Here is a 21,488-nt window from a genome sequence, read left to right on the forward strand (position 1 = left end):
TGACTAAGGAGGTTTTTATTTTTTATTTTTATTTTTTTATTTTTTTTTTCTCCAACCATTCTAACTTTGGAGCAAAAAAACAAAACAAAATTGAAGCTTTAATCTCATCCCAGAGTGGGACCAAGCATAACAGGTCCCCATCCATTGCTCAGGACCCTCATGATTAGGAACAAGGGGTGAGAGATGACACATTTTTCTCAAGGGACCAAGATGAGGCTGATGCCTATAGAACCTAGTACGAAAGGATCAGGTTCATAGGAAAGATGGTTGGTACAGTCTCTCACTGAATTGGTCTACTCCACGTTTTTACTGCCAATAAGTGCAGTCAATCGATGAGCCCACTTCTGGTTTGGGTTCACTAAAGCCTCCTCAATCTGTTCATGCTTTTCCTATCCATTCATGGCCAGAAAAGCTTGTGTTCTGAGTGGGAGCACCCAGATAGTTTTTTTTTTTTATTTATATTTTCTTCCAAAAAAGTTTTCAATACTTTATCCTATGGAGGAAAAGTTCTATAGACAATGCTCATATGCTAAAGGATTCAACAGATGAGAAGTTGGAATTCCTTTTTAAAAGCTATATTTCGCTTGCAGCCGCTGGCAGCATATCTCAGTCCTTAAAGGACCGATTTTATGTGGTTACTCAAGATTATTCCTGATCAGCAGGCCGAAGGTTTGGCTGGGATATCAGAAGCATTGTGTTTTACAGTAGACGCTATGAAAGATTCTATTCTCTAGGCCTCACGGCTCATGCTAGGGATGTTACATATGCATAGAATCCTATGGTTGAAAAATTGGTCGGCCAAAGCGCCATGCAAAAGCTCTTGGCCAGTTTCCTATTTTATGGCGAACGGTTATTTGGAGACCATCTGGATAGGTATATCCAAAGAGTTTCTAATGGGAAAAGTTCCCTTTTACCGGTTAACCACTTCAGGACCGCCGTATTGCCAATGTACGTCAACACAATGGCACAGGCAGGCACAATCACGTAAATCTACGTGATTGCCTTCCAGCGGGTGGGGGGTCCGATCGGACCCCCTCCTGCTGGTTACGGCGGTCCGGTTCGCTCCAGGAGCGCTCCGTGATGAGGGGATGGTTTTCGGCCACCCCCTCTGGATCGCTCCTGGCCAATGAGAAGCTTCCTCCCACTGTGTATTGTTTACACAGGAAGGAGGAAGTGATGTCATTCTCCTCGGGGCGGTCTTTTTGACCGGACTACGAGGAGAAGACTAATAGTAAGTGTGCACCAACACTACACTGACATGTAGGTACACACAGGCACACAAACCCCCCCCCCCCCCCCGCCCCCCCTCCCCCCCAGTCACAGTGTCACTGATTGCATTGATCATTTCTTTACTGATCAATGCATTCAGTGTCAGTTGTGACAGTAAAAACTGTCAGGACAGTTAGTGTTAGGTCCAGGGTAGCCCCCTATCACCCCCCAATAAAGATTTAACCCCCTGATTGCCCCTAGAGTTAACCCTTTCACCCCCTTTTGCCAGTGTCACTAAGCGATCATTTTTCTGATCGCTGCATGTGTCGCTAGGTAGCTAGTTATTATTTTAGGTTCACCGCCAGGTTTTTATATCGCTAGGTACCCCGATATACTACCCAATAATGGTTTTAACCCCCTGATTGCCGCTAGTTAACCCCTTTCACCCCCTTTTGCCAGTGTCACTAAGCGATCGTTTTTCTGATCGCTGCATTAGTGTCGCTACAGTCGCTAGGTAGCTAGTTATTTTTTTAGGTTCACCGCCAGGTTTTTATAGCGCTAGGTACCCCGATATACTACCCAATAATGGTTTTAACCCCCTGATTGCTGCTAGTTAACCCTTTCACCCCCTTTCACCAGCGATCACAGTATAAGTGTCACTGGTGACGCTGGTTAGCCAGTTAGTTATTTAGGTTCCCCGTCAGGTTTTTATATAGCGCCAGGGACCCCCATATACTACCTAATAAAAATTTGAACCCCCTGATTGCCCCTAGTTAACCCTTTCACCACTGATCACCGTATAAGTGTTACGGGTGACTCTGGTTAGTTTGTTTTTTATAGCATCAGGGCACCCACCATTTATTACCCAATAAAGGTTTAACCCCCTGATCACCTGGCGGGTGATATCAATTAGGTTTTAGGGTCAGGGTCTGCGTCGCCCCAGGCAGCGCTAGGTTAGTGCCAGTACCGCTAACACCCACACGCAAAGCATACACCTCCTGTAGTGGTATAGAATCTGATCAGATCTATACTAGCGTCCCCAGCAGTTTAGGGTTCCAAAAAAAAAGCATTGTTAGCGGGATCAGCCCAAATACCTGCTAGCACCTGCGTTTTGCCCCTCTGCCCAGCCCACCCAAGTGCAGTATCGATTGATCACTGTCACTTACAAAACACTAAACACATAACTGCAGCGATCGCAGAGTCAGGCCTGATCCCTGCCATCGCTAACGGGTTTTTTGGTAGCATTTTATATTCAAATCCGGAAGGCAGTGCTTGGTTTTCGGGGTCCCGTATGTGGCTAGGCTCCCAAAAAGTCCCCCACATGTGGTATCCCCGTACTCGGGAGAAGCAGCAGAATGTATTTTGGGGTGTCATTTCACATATGCCCATAGCATGTGTGAGCAATATATCATTTAGTGACAACTTGGTGCAAAAAAAAAAAAGTTTGTAATATTCCCGCAACTTGTGGCAAAATATAAAATATTCCATGGACTCAACATGCCTCTCAGTAAATAGCTTGGGGTGTCTACTTTCCAAAATGGGGTCATTTTGGGGGGTTTTGTGCTATTTTGGCATTTTATGGCCTTCGAAACTGTGATAGGTAGTGAGGAGTTAAATCAAAAATTTGCACCCTTAGAAATCCTGAAGGTGGTGATTGGTTTTCGGGGTGCCGTGCGCGACTAGACTCCCAAAAAGTCCCACACATGTGGTATCCCCATACTCGGGAGAAGTAGCGGAATATATTTTGGGGTGCAATTCCACATATAACCATGGCATGTGTGAGCAATATATCATTTAGTGACAACTTTTTGTAAAAAAAAATCTTTTTTTTTTTTTTTTTGTCATTATTCAATCCCTTAGGACAAAAAAATAAATATTCAATGGGCTCAACATACCCATCAGCAATTTCCTTGGGGTGTCTACTTTCCAAAATGAGGTCATTTGGGGGGGGTTTGTACTGCCCTGCCATTTTAGCACCTCAAGAAATGAGATCGGCAGTCATAAATTAAAAGCTGTGTAAATTCCAGAAAATGTACTCTAGTTTGTAGACGCTATAACTTTTGCGCAAACCAAAAAATATACGCTTATTGACATTTTTTTTACTAAAGACATGTGGCTGAATAAATTTTGCCCTCAATGTTTGACTAAAATTTAGTTTATTCGATTTTTCTTATAACAAAAAGAAGAAAATATCTTTTTTTTTTTCAAAATTTTCGCTCTTTTTCCATTTATATCGCAAAAAAAAAAAAACGCAGAGGCAATCAAATACCATCAAAAGAAAGCTCTATTTGTGGGAAGAAAAGGACGCAAATTTCGTTTGGGTGCAATATTGCATGACCGCGCAATTACCAGTTAAAGCAGCGCAGTGCGAAATTGCAAAAAGACCTCTGGTCCTTAAGGTGTTTATTGGTCCGGAGCTGAAGTGGTTAAAGTTTAAGCATTTTTTCATTTAAAACGTGCTTTTTTTCCGTGCTTTTTCTCCGGTGCCAGGGGCATCAGCCTCCAGGCAGTCATGACAGCCTCCACCATCAAGGTAAACCTCGGTTAGTCCTGGGGCCAAAAGAGGACCTGGGGGAGGAAACGCACAAAACAAAATGCTAAAGCCTGCTTGCTTGAGTGGGAGTAAGGCTTCTACAGTTTTCAAGGATCTGGCAGGAACAATGTCAAAACTGATGGGTGGCTTACTCAAATCTCTCTAGGTTACAAACTAGAGATCTGAGGGTTCCCATCTCCTCGTTTTCTCAGATCAAACGTTCCCAGAGGTCCAGTGGAAAAGTCTGTTTTTTTTTTTTTTTTTTTTTTTTTTGTTGTTTTTTTTTTTAGCTTTGGATCATCCCTTGTCTCAGAGTGATATCAATGGTCCCCTTGGAAGAGCAAGGATTAGGGTTGTTATGCAGACCTTTTCACGATTCCAAAACCTAACGGGGATGTCAGACCCATTTCAGATCTTAAAGAGCTTAACTGGTTTTTGAATACAGTTCTTTTCGAATGGAGTCAATCGATCAGTAGTCTCCATCCTACAAGGGGGAGAACTTCTGGCGTCAATCGACATCAAGGATGCTTTTCTCCATGTGCCGATTTTCCCTGCTCACCTGAAATGTCTACGCTTCGAGGTAGAAAATCTTAATTTCCAGTTTGTAGCTCTGTCTTCGGTCTAGCTACTGCACCTCGAGTGTTTACAAGGGTCCTGGCTCCTCTAACCAGGTTAGGGGCTCAAGGTATAATAATACTAGCCAACTTAGACGATCTACTCTTGATAGATCAATTGGTAGCCTGCTTAAAACCAAAGCCTCCTTCATAGATACAGCTCAGAAGAGGATGTTTTTTGCCCCAGGAAAGTATCAATTCCATAAGTTAACTAATTCAGTTGATCAAAACAAAGAAACCTTCTATTTGACTTTTTGAAAAGTTGGAAACTGCGCATTTCTTATGCGCAGTTTCATTCAAGACTGCTGCAAAACAATATCCTGTCAACATGGAACAAGAAGGTCCAAGCTCTGGACTTCCCAATGCGTTTATCCCCCAAAGTACGTCAGAACCTCAATTGGTGGTTGATATCCAAGAATCTTCAAAAAGGAAAATCCTTTCTACTAGTTACCTGGAAGGTGGTAACTACGGATGCCAGCCTTCTGGGCTAAGGAGCCGTCCTGGAAGAAGCGTCCGTCCAAGGGAAATGGTCCAAATCAGAGATGACCTTGCCCATCAGTATTCTAGAGATTCAGGCAGTATGCCTGGCCCTGGAGGCCTGGACACCCAGACTGCACAATTGTCCTGTCACGATCCAATCTGGCAATGCCACAGCTGTGGCCTATATCAATCACCAAGGGGACACGAGAAGTTGTGCAGTCCAGAGAAAGGTGACTCATGTTCTATCTTGGGAAAACAACATTCCTTGCCTATCAGCAATTTTCATTCCAGGGATAGTGAATTGGCAGGTGAACTACTTGAGTCGCCAACAATTGTTCCTGGGAGAATGGTCCCTTCACCTCGACGACATCTTTCTGTCATTATGCCAAAAATGGGGCATTCCAGACGTGGATCTGTTTGCATCCAGGTTCAACAAGATTGACAACTTTGTGTCTAGGACAAGGGATCCGATGGCATATAGAACAGATGCCTTGGTTTTTTCCGTGGGATCAGTTTTTTAATGATCTATGCGTTCCCTCCTCTTCTGCTGCTTCTGCTCCTTCTCGCAGGATCAAGCAAGAAGGGAAGGAGGTGATTCTTGTGCCCCAGGAGATATTGGTTTGCGGAGAATGTAAAAATGGCGGTAGGGGACCCTTGGACCCTACCGCTATGGCCAGACCTTCTCTAGCAAGGTCTAGTATTCCATCCTACCTTACAAACTCTAAATGTAGCTGTTTGGCTATTGAGACCCACATTCTAAAAGATTGTAGGCTGTTGGCTTCAGTAGTTTCTACTTGGTTAATACTAGGAAGCTGGCCTCTGGAGTCATATACTATAGAATCTGGAAAGCGTATGTCTCCTGATGTGAATCCAGGGGTTGGCACCCCAGCAAATATGTCCTAGGTAGAATCCTTGAATTCCTACAGATATTAGTACTCAAGGCCAGCTTCATTTCTAATCCTATCAAGGCCAGATGTTGGCTTTATCAGTGTTTTTTTTCAAGGACCACTTGCTTCACACTCTCTGGTTCATAACTTTATTCAGGGGGTAACGCGGATTAATCCGCCAGTCAGGTCACCCCTGAACCTTTGGGACTTAAATTTAGTCCTGTCGGCTTTAAAGAAGCAGCCTTTTTGAGCCAATACAAGATATTCCCTTGGTCCTTTTGATGGGGAAAATTTTTCTTTGATATTCTTCCTGCAGAAGATATGGCAACAGAGTCGCCTGTTCTTGTAAAGAGCCATATTGGTTTATTCATAAGGATGAGGTTGTATTGCGGCCTCATCCTGAATTCCTACCGAAGGTAGTATCGTTTTTTCATTTAAACCAGGATATTGTTCTGCTTTTTTTTTTTTCCCAGAAGCTCGTTCTGTGGAAGAAAGATCACTGCGTTCTCTTGATGTGGTGAGAGCAGTCAGTCTATTAAGTGTTCGCTCAGATTCATAAAACGTCAATCTATTATTTCTGAATGGATTCGTCAAGTGATTGTTCATATTAAAGCGCACTTCACCAGGGCTGTTAGTGCTTCTTAAGCTGTGCATCACCAAGCCTCCATGGTTCAGATCTGCAAGGCCGCAACTTGGTCTTCAGTTATTACATTTACCAGATTCTATCAAGCAGATGTAAAAGATCATGAGGATATCGCCTTTTGGGTGCAGTGCACTGCAGGCTGCAGTATGACTCTCGTGGTGCCCTACTTTTATTGTCTCCCTCTCTTCAGTTGTCATTGCTATGAAGACATCCCACATAGTAACTACTATGGCTCTGTGTCCCGTGATGTACGATATTATGGCTTGCCTGTAAAATCCTTTTCTTTTAAGTACATCACGGGACACACAGGTCCCTCCCTTCTTTAGTATACACAGGTATTGCTTTGCTACAAAACTGAGGTACTCCCACCAGTCAGAGGGGTTATATAGGGAGTGCACTTTGTAATTTAGGGTGTGCCAGTGTCCATCACCTGAAGGTGGCCTATAACCCACATAGTAACTACTATGGCTCTGTGTCCTGTGATGTACTTCTAAGAAAAGGATTTTACAGGTAAGCTGTTATAAAAATCCTATTTTTTTTTCCTCCTCCCAGAAGCTGCAAGTTTGTTACAATCTTGGGATCCAGATTCCTATATACCCAAATATATCTATTGCATTTTACAGTGTACCATTAACCACTTGCCTACTGGGCACTTTCAGCCCCTTCCTGCCAGGGCCAATTTTCAGCTTTCAATGATGTTGCATTTCGACTGACAATTGTGCGGTCATGCAACACTGTACCCATAAGAATTATTTTTTTCACACAAATAGAGCTTTCTTTTTGGTGATATTTAATCACCACTGGGGTTTTTATTTTTTGCTGAATGAACTAAGACTGAAAATTTGGGGGGAAAAAAACAACTTTTTTTTTTCTTAGTTTTTGCAAACTTGTGATTTTTCTCCTTCACTAATGAGGCGGTACTGACGAGACTGCACTGATAATCAGTGGACTTCTCAATGGAAGTTGCCTACTGCTTGTCATGGGAAGCGAAGGCCCTCTGGTGAGGGTTGTTTTAGTTTTTATTCATGTATTGTTTAAACAACCAAAAAAAGAAAAACTAAACTTTAAAACCTTTTCAAAAAAGTATTTTAACTAGATCATATATTCTCTTCTGTGCTTCCAGCGCAGTATTGGAAAATCTGGTTGTTTGGGGCAACGAGTGCAAGCACTGATAAATTCTGCAAACTTTTTGGTCTTTTTAAATTGTAATACTATCTGTCTTCAGGGTGAAGAGTTAACAAAAGAGGAAATTGACATTTTGAGTGATGCCTGCACTAAGCTGATGGAACAGAAGAAGTTACTGACAAAGGAGAAGGAAGAACTCCTGGAGCTGAAGGATGATGTTCAGGAGTACAGTGAGGTAAGGGGAGTCCCACTGCAAAATCAGGGTTGCAATGTAATGGGTATTACTGTGCATACTCCAAGTTAGTGCTCAGGGGTACAGTGAGGTATTGTTTGAGGTGTAATTAATGGGGGGTGGGGGGGAGGGAAGTATAATTGTGCATGCTTCATTTTGGTGTTCAGGGGGTGCAGTGTTATGGGGCAATTAACTGGAATAGGCTCCCTGGTAGTGATTGGGGCCAGTAACTGAATCGACTTTATGGTAGTGTTTAGAGATGCAATGTGGTGGGGTCAGTAACTGAATAAGCCCATGTTATGCTGGCCTTGCACTATACAAAAATTCGGTCATTAGACCGTTCGTTAATTTTTTCGGCCAGTTAATAGGCACAAAATCGATAATCGCTTGGACGTTTTTGAGCCGCAAAAACGAAGGACAAGTTTGGGAATTTTCTGCCAAACGTTAAATTGAAAGGTTAATGTGTTTCCCGTCTGACCTGTCTGCATTAGGTATATGTAAAAAAACAAACCTAAAATGTATTTATGTCCACTGAACGATTTATCGGTTATTGCACGATGGCACCATCGCTTGCGCTCATGGCCGAACGTTGGTTTTTCGTAATTGGGTTTACCTGCTCTTTTGTATAGTATATGGCCAGCATTAGTGTTCAGGGGTGCAATAGACTCTTGTTATTGGCCAAGATTACCATGCAGGATGGGGGTAGGGTGACCAATTGCAGGTTTGTGTAGTGGAGAAAGTACCTGAACACGTTGGTGTTTACAGGTGCAATGGAGGGGCAGTAACAGAATAGATTCCATGTTAATATTCAGTAAGTGTGTTTTCTTCATTGCTCGCCTTGATTTTAAAGGATTTGGAAGAAATGAAGAAGGAACTTTCTAAGACTGGGGACGACCAGGTGGTTGAAGAATCAAAGGCCAGTAAGAGATTAACCAAGAGGGTTAATCGTATGATTAATCAGATTGATAAGATCATCGTTGAACTGGAGAATGAGGACCTAGTACTGGAAGAGAATGCACCAAGTGGCGTGGCTCCACCTGTTGGGTAAGTGCAGGATGATTGGTGATTGCCATGGAAATATACTATGTTAGTGGCACACTGATATATGCCTCGTGTGTTACATGCCGCTGGTGAGCCAGTGTTGGGACAGGGCTTAGGACGGATAATCACTTGAGTAGGCAATTCCACCTGTATCGCCTTCCGTGTTCACTTACTGTCCTGTAGTGTTGCTAAAAGTACTAGTTACTATATTTTACATGCATGTTTAAAACTGAAATTTAGCTTAAAAAATTTTAATTTCTCTAAAGCTTTAGTGACCTAATTTACCTGTAATAAAGTCTATCCCATGTTATACAGCAGCTGGATCCTGTACAAATCATCTATAGAAGGACTGCCGGTCCTCTTCCTTTTCTTGGACTTTCAGCGCTGTGAGAGTTGAGTGTTGGGTTGTCTGTGAAACTGCAGTGACTGAGCTCCTGACAAGGAGTCACTTTCTCCTTCTCCATTGATAAGCAGAGCAACGGAGAGCTGCCGCAGTGGTTCATCACTCGAACAGCTCTTTCTTGCCGGCTGCGGTAAGGGGCAATGTGGTGCGCAATTCGGAGCATCACGTGGCTAACTTTATTTGAGGTGTACAAGAGTAAACTTTATTCACGGCAATGTACAGCAGCACAATGCACTGTTAACTGTACAGTGCTGTGCAATTCAGCATTTTATCGCAGCTCTGGGTTGCATTGTAGCATGAATGTGGTACTACAATTGTTTCCCGGTGGTCCCTGTGGTGACATATTTTACCATGCTGTAAAATGTCGGTCACTGCATACAGCGTGAATTCATCCTAAAAGTTTTTTATTGTTAAACTGAATGTAACACGTTCTCTGAATAGAGGATAGTCCAATAAGTCGCAGGATTCTCTCCTCTATTTACAGATTGTTTTACATTTAGTGTACACTATAAGGGCTCATACGCACTGCAGTTCAAAGTGGCTCCCCACAGGCTTCTTATTTTTTCTGCCTAGAAACTCCCCTTCATGTTAGCCAATGTGTTCATGCATACTCTAGCTTTTTCAGGCATATGTTCCTACAGGCAGTAAAAAACCCCCACCAAACTCACGTTTTTGAGAGGAGCTAGTGCCCCAAAGAGCTAAAAAAAAAAATATATATGCTCCAACGCGTGAAAAACGTTTGTTTCAGCTTTTTGTTTATATGGTGGTTAAGAAAATACTATCTAGGTTGGGTTATGAGGAAAAACACTTATACTCAAAGGAGCTTCAAAAAGCTCAATAAAAACACATGCACAAAAGTACAAAAAAAAAGCTTACGCTTCTTCAAGCTGAAATAAAAGCTCAAAGCAGCTTTTTATTTATTTTTTAAGCTGTAGTGTGCATGAACTCTAAAACGACTTTTTCAGTGGGGAAATGGAAAGGGCCGGTCCCCACAAGGAGGTTGTTTTACAGAAGACATGCAGCACCAGAAGCTCAGCGAGAGAACTTCTACAGCACAGAAGATTTCTACAGGATCCAGCTGCCCTCACATGATATATACTTGATTACAGGTAAATGAGGTCACTAAAGCTGTAGAGAACTTGATATTTTTTTTGTCTAAATGTCAGCTCAAAGGATAAGATACACGACTTCAGCATGCTCAATTATGCTGAGGTGTGGAGCAGCCAATCCTGGGAGAGCTGGAGAATAAAGGAGGAGGGGGGGGGGGGGGTCTGAAATGCACAGAATGTGTCTCTCACACTAGTGCATGAGATATATGTACATCACCTGTCAGTCACAGCAAGGGGGAGAAATGGACATCTATTTCTGTCTGACCATTTTTATCTCCCTGAAAAAAAGATAAAGATTTCTCAGAGCTGGATTAACTCTTCGTCGCAAGACTGGGCACAGATGACATGAAATCCTATACTGTGCAAGGTGCAAGCCTTAATTTAATTTTTTTTTTTTAATTTGGGTTTACATCCACTTTAAGTATTTTTTTTTTTTTTTTATATACACTTCAGGTTCACTGTAAAATGTTGCTCGTTTTTAAGTATATGATAATCTTTGTTTAAAATCGCTATACACAATAACCTCTTATCATTCTGTGCATGGAAATGTAATCTCTTGAGTAGATGAGGACTGTTCTGTGCTTTCAGAGGAATAGTTGTTATACAAGGTTGTTAAACAACCTGGTAACCTTTTTAAATTTATAAAATATGATATGCCAGCAGCTCTCATAGTTGGCTTTGTCATCAGACTGCACCATTGTCTGAGACAAATATACTGTGCTCCTCATTTTTGGAATGCAGCATTGTCTAAGGCCAACCATACATAGATCAAAATTTGTCCGGTTCAGCAGGGACAGGCTGAATTTCGATCCATGTATGGGGACAGTGGTTGTAGAGATGTCAATCTACAGGGATCCACATGAATCTGTTCATTTTTATCGTTAAGCCCACTGAAAAATAACCACCTATGTGCAGCCTAAGACTACTTACTGTGTTCCTCGTGCTCAAATACTGAATTCTCTGGGACTGCTATACTGTGCTTCTCAGAATACAGCACTGTATGCGACTGCAGTTCTTTGCTCCTTAGTCCCAGGAACAGATCACAGGGCTGTGTTTGGGTTTAGTGCAGAACAGAATGGAATACATTTGAATAGACGTTGCTTAAGCATCCCATTCCTCTTACTCATCTGCTTAGGTGTTTGCATTTACCATCACTCTCTATATAAATTAAATGTAGATTGCCATGTCTTTTTGATTTGGTGTGCATTTCTTACATACCTAAACTGAACAGCAATACCATCAAACGGGGATCTCAGAGTGACGTGGTATTAGTGTAATTGCACTAATTCACGTTTTCATGTTCTTCTAAGCCTGTCTTTTGAAAGTCCCATCTTAAACTGATTGTAAACATACATTTAAAAAAAAAAGTCACATGTACCTGCTCTGTGCAGTAGTTTTGCACAGAGCAGCCCTGATCCTCCTCTGGGTCTCCCTCGGCATTCCTGGCTCTAACGCAACCCCCTAGGCCCCCCAGTTGCTTGTGGGGGCTGGATCTCGAGCCTCATTTGTCTATTGACATACACAGTTTGGCTCAGCCCCATCCCACCCCGTCTCTCCTCGGACTGTGATTGACAGCAGCAGGAGCCAATGGCTCCCACTGCCGCCTTAATGTCCAGTGGGGGGGGGGGGGAGGGTGGGAGAGAGCCACTGCTCTCACGCATTGGTGTTGGATCACAATCAGACTCGGTTAAGTATTTAGAGGGGCAGGTGCTGAACAAAGGTGTGGATTTCTTGTAGAAAACCCTGCAGTTCTGTATGGCCCCACATTTTGCTAGTATTGTGAAATGCTGCAAAGCGCTAGAGAGGGCATGCAGCAAGTACAAGCCCTTCAGTGTCATGCACTTAAAAATCCCTGGGATATTTACCAGCATTGTCAACGATGAAGGTCCATGGATGCAGGAAGTCCTTCAGCTATAACTGTCAAGCACCACCCACCCCCCCATTCTCTTGCATTGGGTGTGTGCAGATGCCATATCTATCTATATAATCTCTATCCCTCCTGATTTCTAATACTGTTCATTTTGGCTTATTAAGGTGTGGGTTTTATATTAAAAAAATAGATATTGGGAGGAAATGGGAACGTTTTTTAGGATTAGTTGGGTTTATCCTGGAATTCTACTTTAACTCTGACTTTCTCATGGGCTCTTTTTTTGAACAGTGTCGTAAGACATTTAAACATAATCAAAATAATTTGAAACAGATGTGCGAGGAGCTTTTACAGGTTAAGGCTGGGTTCACACCGAAGCGATGCGGGAACGCCGCGAATTCGCAGCGTTTTCCCGCATCGCATGCCTCCCGCCGGCAGTTCACACTGCCCTATGCGGACTGCTGGGAGTGTCAGTGAAATATTAATGACACCCCCAGATCAGTTTGCATATCGCAGTGCGATCTGCAAACTCGGACAGAAATTGGATCGCATGGTGTGAACACCCATGCGTTCCGATTCTGCTGCGGACCAAAAAAAGGGGTCCCGTGCGAGTTTGCGGCGGGTGCGATGCGAATTCAGCCATACTATCTGTATGGCTGAACTCGCATCGCACAGAGATCGGATGTGATTTGCACTGCAGTGCGGCGCGAATCACATCCGGTTCTTGCTGCCGCAGCGGTGTGAACCCAGCCTTAATAAGACAGTGCCTTCCTAGTATACCTTTCTTTGCTCGCCTGCCCCTCCATTCCCTTCCTGGAGCAAGGAGATAAATCCCTACATACCTCAAACCAACTTTGGCAGGGTTTAGGCAGCCTGCAGGGCTGAATGAGGGAAATCAATCAATTCCCCTATCCACACTAAACAACATGGGGGACAGCACCCTTCATCACACACACTGGCCCCTTAAGTTTTGCCTACACAGTTTTTGGTGTGTATAACTATCCACTTATCTTTAGCTCATCATGTCCATTGTGCGGAGTGTTGTCTGGCTTTTTGCTCTGTGTATGTTTGTGTCTTTGTAATCACTTTCAGATCTATTGTGACCAGCAATCATCAGAGATCCCTGGCGTAATTGCCTCTACGCACCCCTCACCCTTTTCTGCTTTCTCTTTTTTCCTCTTTTTAATGATGGTAATTGTTTGCTGTATACAGATTATATTTCGCCTTTAGGGAAAATCTAGTCAGCATTTCTGAACTAGTCAACCTCATGAGGCACATTCAAAAGATCCCTGAACAGAAGCTACTGAGGATTGCCGCAGCCCTGGATGAGAACAAGGATGGAAAGATTGACCTGGATGATGTGGCTAAGGTATTTATAGGAATGGAACCATTGATCTGTACTACATAGTAAATAATAAGTAAAGTGCATTGGCATTTAATCCTCTTAGTCTAGCACATCAGAATTGAAATTGGAGACTTCCCCTATGGAGCAAACACCTTTGCGCGTTACGAGTTGCACTGCGCGTCCTAAATGGTCCCCGCTATCTCCTGGGACCTATGTGTTTCCCAGGAGACAGCGGGGGGGGGGGGGGGGGTTTCAGGACAATGGGAATATGTGGGAAGGGGCGTAACACTGCCGTGGGAGTCTATTCCCGGAAGTGGGTGCAGATGCATGTATTACAGATATCTGCACCCCCCTCCCCCTGAAAGGTGCCAGATGTGGCACGGGGGGGGGGAATCAGATGAGCGGAATTTCCACTTTTGGGTGGAGCTCCGCTTTAATAAAAGAGTACTCAGAGTCTGGTAACCAATCGGCTGCTAACCTCAGCTTGTTCAGTTAAACTTTGACAATAATACCTGGAGGCTGATTGGTTTCTATGCAGAGCTGCACCACATTTTTGTGGGTCAAAGAAACAACCAGTATCTATAGTAATTTCAATGCATTTTTAGTGCGCTTATTCCTTTTTTTGTTTTTACTTTTCCCCCACATATTTTTTTATTTTTTTTACACTGCACCATGTTACATTGATGTGAATGGGCACCATAAATATAAAGAAGACTTTCTTCTTTTTAGTAAAATCGGTAAAAGGGGGATACACTCAAACTTTATCTGAGACACAGCAAAAAACAAACAAAAAAGACTGACGTTATTTTGCACGCTTATCCCAAACTAAAAAACTATCCAACACTGAAAAGTTTTGCCTTTTTATCTATATTTTATTTTTATTTCATTTTTCATGTAACTTCCACATTTGACATGCTTGTAAAATAATTGTAGTTGCTATTAAATATAGCGATTGCCTGATTTAAAGTTTGCTCACTCTGGTGGCTAGCTAGTCACATATAGCCACATAGAGTGCATTATCTTCATCTAGTCAGCCAATCATAGACGGTCATTATAAAGCCTACTGTTAAACACAGTTATTGTGTAACACTATATGGTTTTATAATTACTGCGCTATCAAAAATAGTTACACCAAATAAGTGACTGAAAACAAAAATAAGTGTAAACGGCTGCGTCTTTGCTGTAAGATACGCACATCAATATACAATTTTCGAATATCAAGCCACGCTGTAAACTAAAAAAGTGGCCAATATAATATTGAGGCCTTATACAGATGAAAAAGTGAAATAAATATAACTGATCAAATCTTAAATGATTGATTGGTCCATTCAAATTGATAGTCGATCTCCTCCGTGCAAATATCACACACCACACCCACGAATAGTGATAAAAGAAAGGCCTGCCTTCCATCTCCACACAAACTGCCGCTTACCAACTCCTATGGATCTCTTGGTTATAGTAGATCATATGTGCCTATGGCTTGATACCCAGCATGGGCCTTTGATTGCACACGGGTCCAGATCCCAGCGCCTTAGCAGGAGTATAGGGCTCAATCAGGAGGTTATAACAGATGTTTTCCCAGAAAAGAATATAAGAGCTGGTCCCAGGATCCTGCATTCCCCAAATCAAGCAGGGGACCCCCCCCCCCCCAACTACAGCAGGAGGTCTCAATATTATATTGGTCACTTTTTTAGTTTGCAGCGCAGCTTGAAATTTGCAAATAGTGCAGCACTGCAAAGCAGGAAGCAGGGCATGCATATGTAATGAGTACATATGGCTGCCCCACGTACATTTGCCTTTACAAATTACAAGCTTTACTATTTTTGTATTTTATTTTTTTTACCTTTTGCATGCATTGAGAATTTTATATAGCGGTCTCTTTTACGCTTGTATGTGAAAATCCCTGAAACTAAAATCTGTTTTAAGTGATACCCCTGCTGGGTGAAACGCTGGCTGCTTCTATCCATAGCTGAACTCCTGCAAAATGGCTAAATATATAGATGAAATGCATTTATGGGGACTGTTTCACCTTCCACAAAATTTGCATCTGTCCAGACCTACCTTTAACACATAAGACCCCACATCTCACCTCTAGGCTGGGAAGCCTGAAACAAAAATAATGCGGGACATCATAACATCACGCCCGGCCTCTGAATGATCATAGAGACTCCGGTGACCATCTAGTCCACCGGAAATCTCTATGGTAAACATCCAGGGCCAGCAGATCCTGTCTGCTAGCGAGTCAGTAGGAAAACCAGAGGGCGGCGGCGGGGGGTTGCGGTCGTCCCCTCTTGCTACCGTAAGAATGATCAAGCAGCGGAACAGCCCCTATGATCATTCTTACAGTGTAGGAAATCACTGGCTGAAAAAGCTGATATCTGAATGATGCCCGTAGCTGCACCCATCATTCAGATATACCCACACAAAGTCAAGGACGTCATATGACAAACGGCAGGCGGGAAGTGGTTAAAGTGCAACAGCGATGAAAACTGGCCTGGGTAGAAGAGGTGAAAGTGCCCTGTAGACAATTGGGTAATAATTATGGTACCAAAATGAGTGTGTGCTGTAAATTGCCTCAAGCTTTGCTCCTGTTTATTTTTACCAAAAGCTGCCGTTTTGCTGAAGTTGGAGCCCCTGAGCTCCAGTATTCTTTAGCTCGTTAGTCGATCAGCCTCTAGTGACTCTGACTTTCAGCAAGACCTAGAGAACTGAGCATGTGCAGAGCTGAATGAAACCGTATATTACAGGATTTTAAACAGTATACACACTACTTTTTAATATTTTACATATGCTCTTTCTGTGCTTTATGCTACACCATGCTACACCATGCTATACCATGCTATACCTGCAGAAGGAACCAGCCTGAAGTGATCTAGCAGGATTGAATTTTCTGACTAAAGTTCCCCTTTAAACCTATAATGTATTAAGGATTACGGAGCTGCATTAACTTGTGCCTTTTATTTATATCTGTAGTTCATCTTTAAACATTTGGCTAAGTTCTTCTCACTTGCTCCCTCAGGTTGTGGAACTGATTGACAAGGAAGATATCAACATTTCCACCAAACAGGTAGCAGAGATCATGGAGCTCCTACAGAAGGAGGAGAAGCTGGTGGAGAAGGAGAAAGCCAAAGAGAAGGCGGAGAAGGAGCAGATGGCTGAAGTACAGAATTGAACACCCCCAACATATTTCTCCTGATAACATTCATAACGCTGCTACCATATTCTAAGGTTTATTTGCTTTTGAGGTGACTCCCTTGCCGAGCCACATATTCACGACTAACGTTTATACGTGGTGAAATAAAGGCTTTGTTTAAGTCAGCTGCCATCATTCCATCAGCATCCGGCTATGTTTTATTTTTAAAGATATCTTGTTTGAATGAAAACCTGAAGATGAATTGTAAAATCATATAGCACAATATTTTTTTTTATTTTTGTACTATGATCCCTCCATTTTGGTTTAGTTTCGGAATGTTGGCAGAGTAATTGTTTACTGCTAATTCTGCAAACATTTTGGATTTTAAACTTTTTTTTTTTTTTTTAAGGGTTTACCAGTCTAAATGTAGCGTAGACTCCTGCTTCAAGGCAGTATATAGTGGCAGGTTAGGTCTCCCCTGTCTTGTCAGGACTATTCTCTTGTAAATTAAACAAAGTGATCTTTACAAGCACTGCATACTTTTTAAGGGGTGTACCATTATTTTTGTTTAGCTTTAGGCACTTTTTATATTCCCTTCGTACTCAGTCCTGGGAAAAAGCCAGGATCAGGTAGGAAGGTGCTGTATTAACAGCCAGCTGGTTAAAGTGAAGCTCCAGGCTCCTGCAGAAAAAAAAATAGTTTGCAGCTACATATACTGTAGCTGCTTACTTTTAATATTAGGATGCTTACCTGTCTAGGCATCCATCAGTGTCTTCACCCAAGCCGATTTTTCAATTGGGTGCTGCCGCCATCTCCACTAAGGGAAACCAGCAGTGAAGCCATGCGGCTTCAGAGCCAGTTGCCTACTGCGCATGCGGGAAGCACCATGTGCTCTCTGGGTCAGCTACGGAGAGCGGAGGCAGGGGCCGAACTTCTGGCTGAGATACCTGCTCCCCCCCCCCCCCCCCCCCCCCAAAGGGTGCCAAATGTGACAGCAGAGGGGGTGGGGAGGCAGTTAAGTAGAGCTTCCCCTTTAGGGTGGATTTCCACTTTATTTGGTATCACAGATTAGAACATATGTCACCAGAACACTTGATCCGTAACATATACTCCAAACATTTATTGACGCGATCACTTAACAATAAGTGCAAGTTCAACTTCATCAGGCAAGGGGTCCTGTGTGCCCTCAACATTGCGTTTTGGGATATGATTGCTTCAGTAAACATTTGTACTATGTTTTGATGACCCTGATGATTGGGTTTAAATGAGTATCAATGAGCTGCTGCTCTTGCAGGGTTTTATTGAGGAAAGTGACAGGGTCTGCATCCCTTTAGAAGCGATTTCCCTTTGAGAGTATCTCACCAAAAATGACATTTTTGTTGCAGATGTCTAAAATCTGACTTCTTAGTGCAGACTTTTAGGGAAATCAGTGAGTCATTCACACAAGCAGGAAATTGGGTTTCTGGGGAGCGTTCCGTACACTGTATACAGAACGCCTCCAGGTAGCCACTGCATATTACAGAGCTGCAGATTGGAAAGATAATTTTTAATAACATTCTATTATGACTTGTGTAGCAGTTGTATATGATTATATATATATATATATATATATATATATATATATATATATATATATATATATATATATATATATATATATATATATATATATATATTATATATATTATATATATATATATATATATATTATATTTTTTTTTTTGATGCATCCCCTGGAGCCTTGCAGCCATGTGAATGTTTTTTGTTTTTTTTACTTTTTTCAAATAGTGTAACTATAAGAGCAGTTGAAAGCAATATTTAAAAGGTATGTGACTGTTTTGCCTTTACTTCTACTCCAACAACCCCTTTAGCTTTTACAACTGCTAGTACGGTAGAACATCAGTTGCTGGAATTGTTCTGCTGCATTACCAGATTCTGCCTGTGCTGGTGCTGCTAAGTAACTCTGAAATTGTAGATCCTAGGCTAGGTAAAACGGGAGATGTGGCAGAAAGGACCCTTATTGTTATTAAGAGAGGTTGGAAGCAGTGTTTCTGTTTATATTTAGAATGGAAAACCCTTATATTTAACAGCTTTGCTGTTTTGTGTTGTATCTTGGCATTTTTAAAAAAATATTTGATGCTTTAATTTAATTTCACTAAGCTGCCTTGCAGGCAGAGAATGTATTACTGTGGTTTATGCTTTTTGTGAGATTGCCTTCTTACCTAGAGTAGGAAAGTACTTGTTTATCTGAGAAACAGTTCTGTGGTGCTTTGCATAATTAAACATTGGGAATGTATTGTATTTCTATACATTTTAATACAGTAGCGCTTGACTCATTCATAGACCGCCTTGGGTCCAAGCCTTCATGGGACGCACCTTCCCCCAGTACTAAGCTTCTTTTACTGAATGTAAAAATGGACAAATGTAATGTATTTGGCATTTTGACAAGTATACAAGTACAAATTTATTTATGAGACTGAATTTTTCTTGATCTAAAATTGCAAATTTTGTCAGCTAATAAAAATGTCTGTAAACATATCTAATCATGTTGATGTCCAGGTTTGGTAACTCCAGCTTTATGTTTAAAGAACTTCCAGAATAATGGTGGGATACATGCCCTGCAGTGCTATTTCTAGCCGTGTCTGTCTAGACTAGAGTGTGGATAAAATGGTAATAAAAGGAATGCTACCAATTTATAGGAATAAAGAGGTATGTGGCATGTTATCTGCAGAAAGTGTTCATGGAAAAGGTTTATTTTTTTTATATATGTGAGCATTATGTTAGCAGTCTCAAATGTAGAATTAAGAGAGCATTTAGATTTGAACTCCAGTGACTGGGAAGCAATAACAAAAGGTGTTCTTTTACTTCCACTTAATGCTGGTGTACAGTTCTGTGTCTCTTGTTAAAGGGAACATATTTTGCAGCCCCAACCAGCAAATGTGTTTTTTTATTTATTTTTTTAGTTTGTCAAATGTACCTACTGGATTCTGCATACTGCTGTTTGAAGAAAACTTCCTTTGGCAGAAGGGAGGGGAGCCAGGACCTTGGGTTGGCGACAGTAGGGGGAGTCACAGCACAATGATCCAGAAGGATTTATTTAAAGGATAAGTTCACTTTAAAAAAATAAATGCACATTTTTTTGTTGCAGGAGCCTGTAAAGCATTGCACCAGTGATAAGCAAATCGCTTATACTATGCAAGTCTCCTGCAGTCCTGTCAGTGTATTGGCTTGCTTGTACCTCGTACAAAGAAGCATATATATTCTGACAGAGACTCAAGCTGTGGTAGTTCATTAAAAACTACTAGCTGACAGCTGCAAAGTCTGCCAGACCTTCTAGTTTTCATAGGACACTGAAAGAGTTATTTGGGCAGAGCCCTGCTTGGCCTCGTTTAAAAAAAAAACCCAATAAAATGTGACCACTAGCAGACGGGTCGAAGATCTGCACTAGTCAGAGTGGCGGCTGGTCCGTTCATAACAAGTCACAGAATACACCCTGAATATGGACGTAACGTTATGAAAGCCCCCCTCAGCCACCACTTTACGTTTAACGCCTTACCCGCGTCTACTGAAGCGTATACCTGTGTTAGGGAAGTGTTTACCTGCATGGGGATGGATAGGTGTTCTGTGGAGGGACGTTGGCCACTGTTTCCAATTTTGAAATCCATGTGGGTGCATGGCCCCAAACAGACTGTTCTAACTGATCACTGGCAGTCAAAAAATAAAAGCTATTAATGCCTAGGGCACCTAATCTGCCTACTAGTTTGCAAGCAAGTAGCTTGTTAACCCAAGGAAAGGGAAAGTCTGAAACTTGCCACTTAAATTAATTCACATGGGTGCTGTGGCCCACTCAGCACGGACAAGCACCTTGTTTGTGGCCAGAGCTGCATGCAGGTAGCTTGTCCTAATGTGGCATGCATGCATGCATGCAGAGGTGGTCAAGCAGCCCCGAATGCACCCATTTTGTGTTCAGGGCTGCTCACCTGCCCCCGAATACCTGTCTCATTAGGACAGGTGGTTGTGTCTTTACACACGCTGTGTCCCCATAGAGAAACCTAAGGTGCCTGCAAGCAGCTGCGCTGACTGCAAAAAACAAGGCGCTCTTTCATGCTGTATGGACCAATCGCACTCAATCCTTTTAAACTTAGAGGGAACAACCAGGAAGACCAATGTTGTAAAGCAAAAAAAAAGCCATTTATGTACATTATTGAGATCTATGATCTTTTCATGGTTGAATAGGTATATTACATGCACACATAAGGAGCCTCCTTTAACCAGCTGCATTTTTTTCCATTTCTCCCTTTCAGTACATTTCTGTAAACAGGTGCATGTTCTAAAGCTGTAATTCTTCTCCTTATTTTGTGATTTGGCTGTTTTTAGATTATGGTAATGAAGTGTTATGCCAGTTGGCCCCAATTGCTAAAGGCAGCTGTTTCCAGGTAGCGGGCCATAGGTAGTCTGGTAACACTTGGCATAGGTTTTTAAGTGACTTTGTTGAAAAGCCAGTTTTGTGCTTAGTTGGCCCACCACCTATTCCTCTGATCTTCCCTCTCTTGCAGAGTAATGGCCTTCTCACATCCGTCACACTTCTGCCTGCTCCCCCTGCTACGTGCTGTGGCTCCTGCCTCCTGACCCTTTGTCAGTACCATACACAGTAACATAGGGGACAGCAGAATTAAACAGCTTGTGGCAGGGGACATAGGCATCTAGTACGCCTGAAGTGTTGAATATAGAGGGTTTTTTTCAGTTTCCCATGGCTCTTGAATAGAGTGAAGAAAATAACTATAGGCAGCAAGACAAACCCACCAGTATACTCACCTCCACCTTCCAGCAATGCGGCAGTTAAATCCTTTGCTGTCTGCTATCATCT

General features: G+C 42.3%; 1 protein-coding gene across 2 annotated transcripts in view; it reads left to right on the plus strand.

Moving 5' to 3' along the window:
- LETM1 (leucine zipper and EF-hand containing transmembrane protein 1) overlaps positions 1-16,819 on the plus strand; it is a 79,383-nt gene extending 62,564 nt beyond the window's left edge. The window contains exons 11-14 of one of the 2 annotated variants that reach the window (XM_077477924.1): positions 7,592-7,726; positions 8,574-8,767; positions 13,356-13,512; positions 16,508-16,819. In XM_077477924.1, coding sequence (XP_077334050.1) covers positions 7,592-7,726; positions 8,574-8,767; positions 13,356-13,512; positions 16,508-16,660 — 639 coding nt within the window. In that variant the 3' untranslated portion in view covers positions 16,661-16,819. The remainder of the gene's footprint in view (positions 1-7,591; positions 7,727-8,573; positions 8,768-13,355; positions 13,513-16,507) is intronic. The other variant, XM_077477925.1, reaches the window with a different exon arrangement.
- The last annotated feature ends 4,669 nt before the right edge of the window (positions 16,820-21,488 follow it).

The sequence above is a fragment of the Lithobates pipiens genome, unplaced genomic scaffold, assembly GCF_037356315.1.
Source record: "Lithobates pipiens isolate NorthernLeopardFrog02 unplaced genomic scaffold, aLitPip1_a1.2 Scaffold_13, whole genome shotgun sequence".
NCBI classification, from domain to species: Eukaryota; Metazoa; Chordata; class Amphibia; order Anura; family Ranidae; genus Lithobates; species Lithobates pipiens.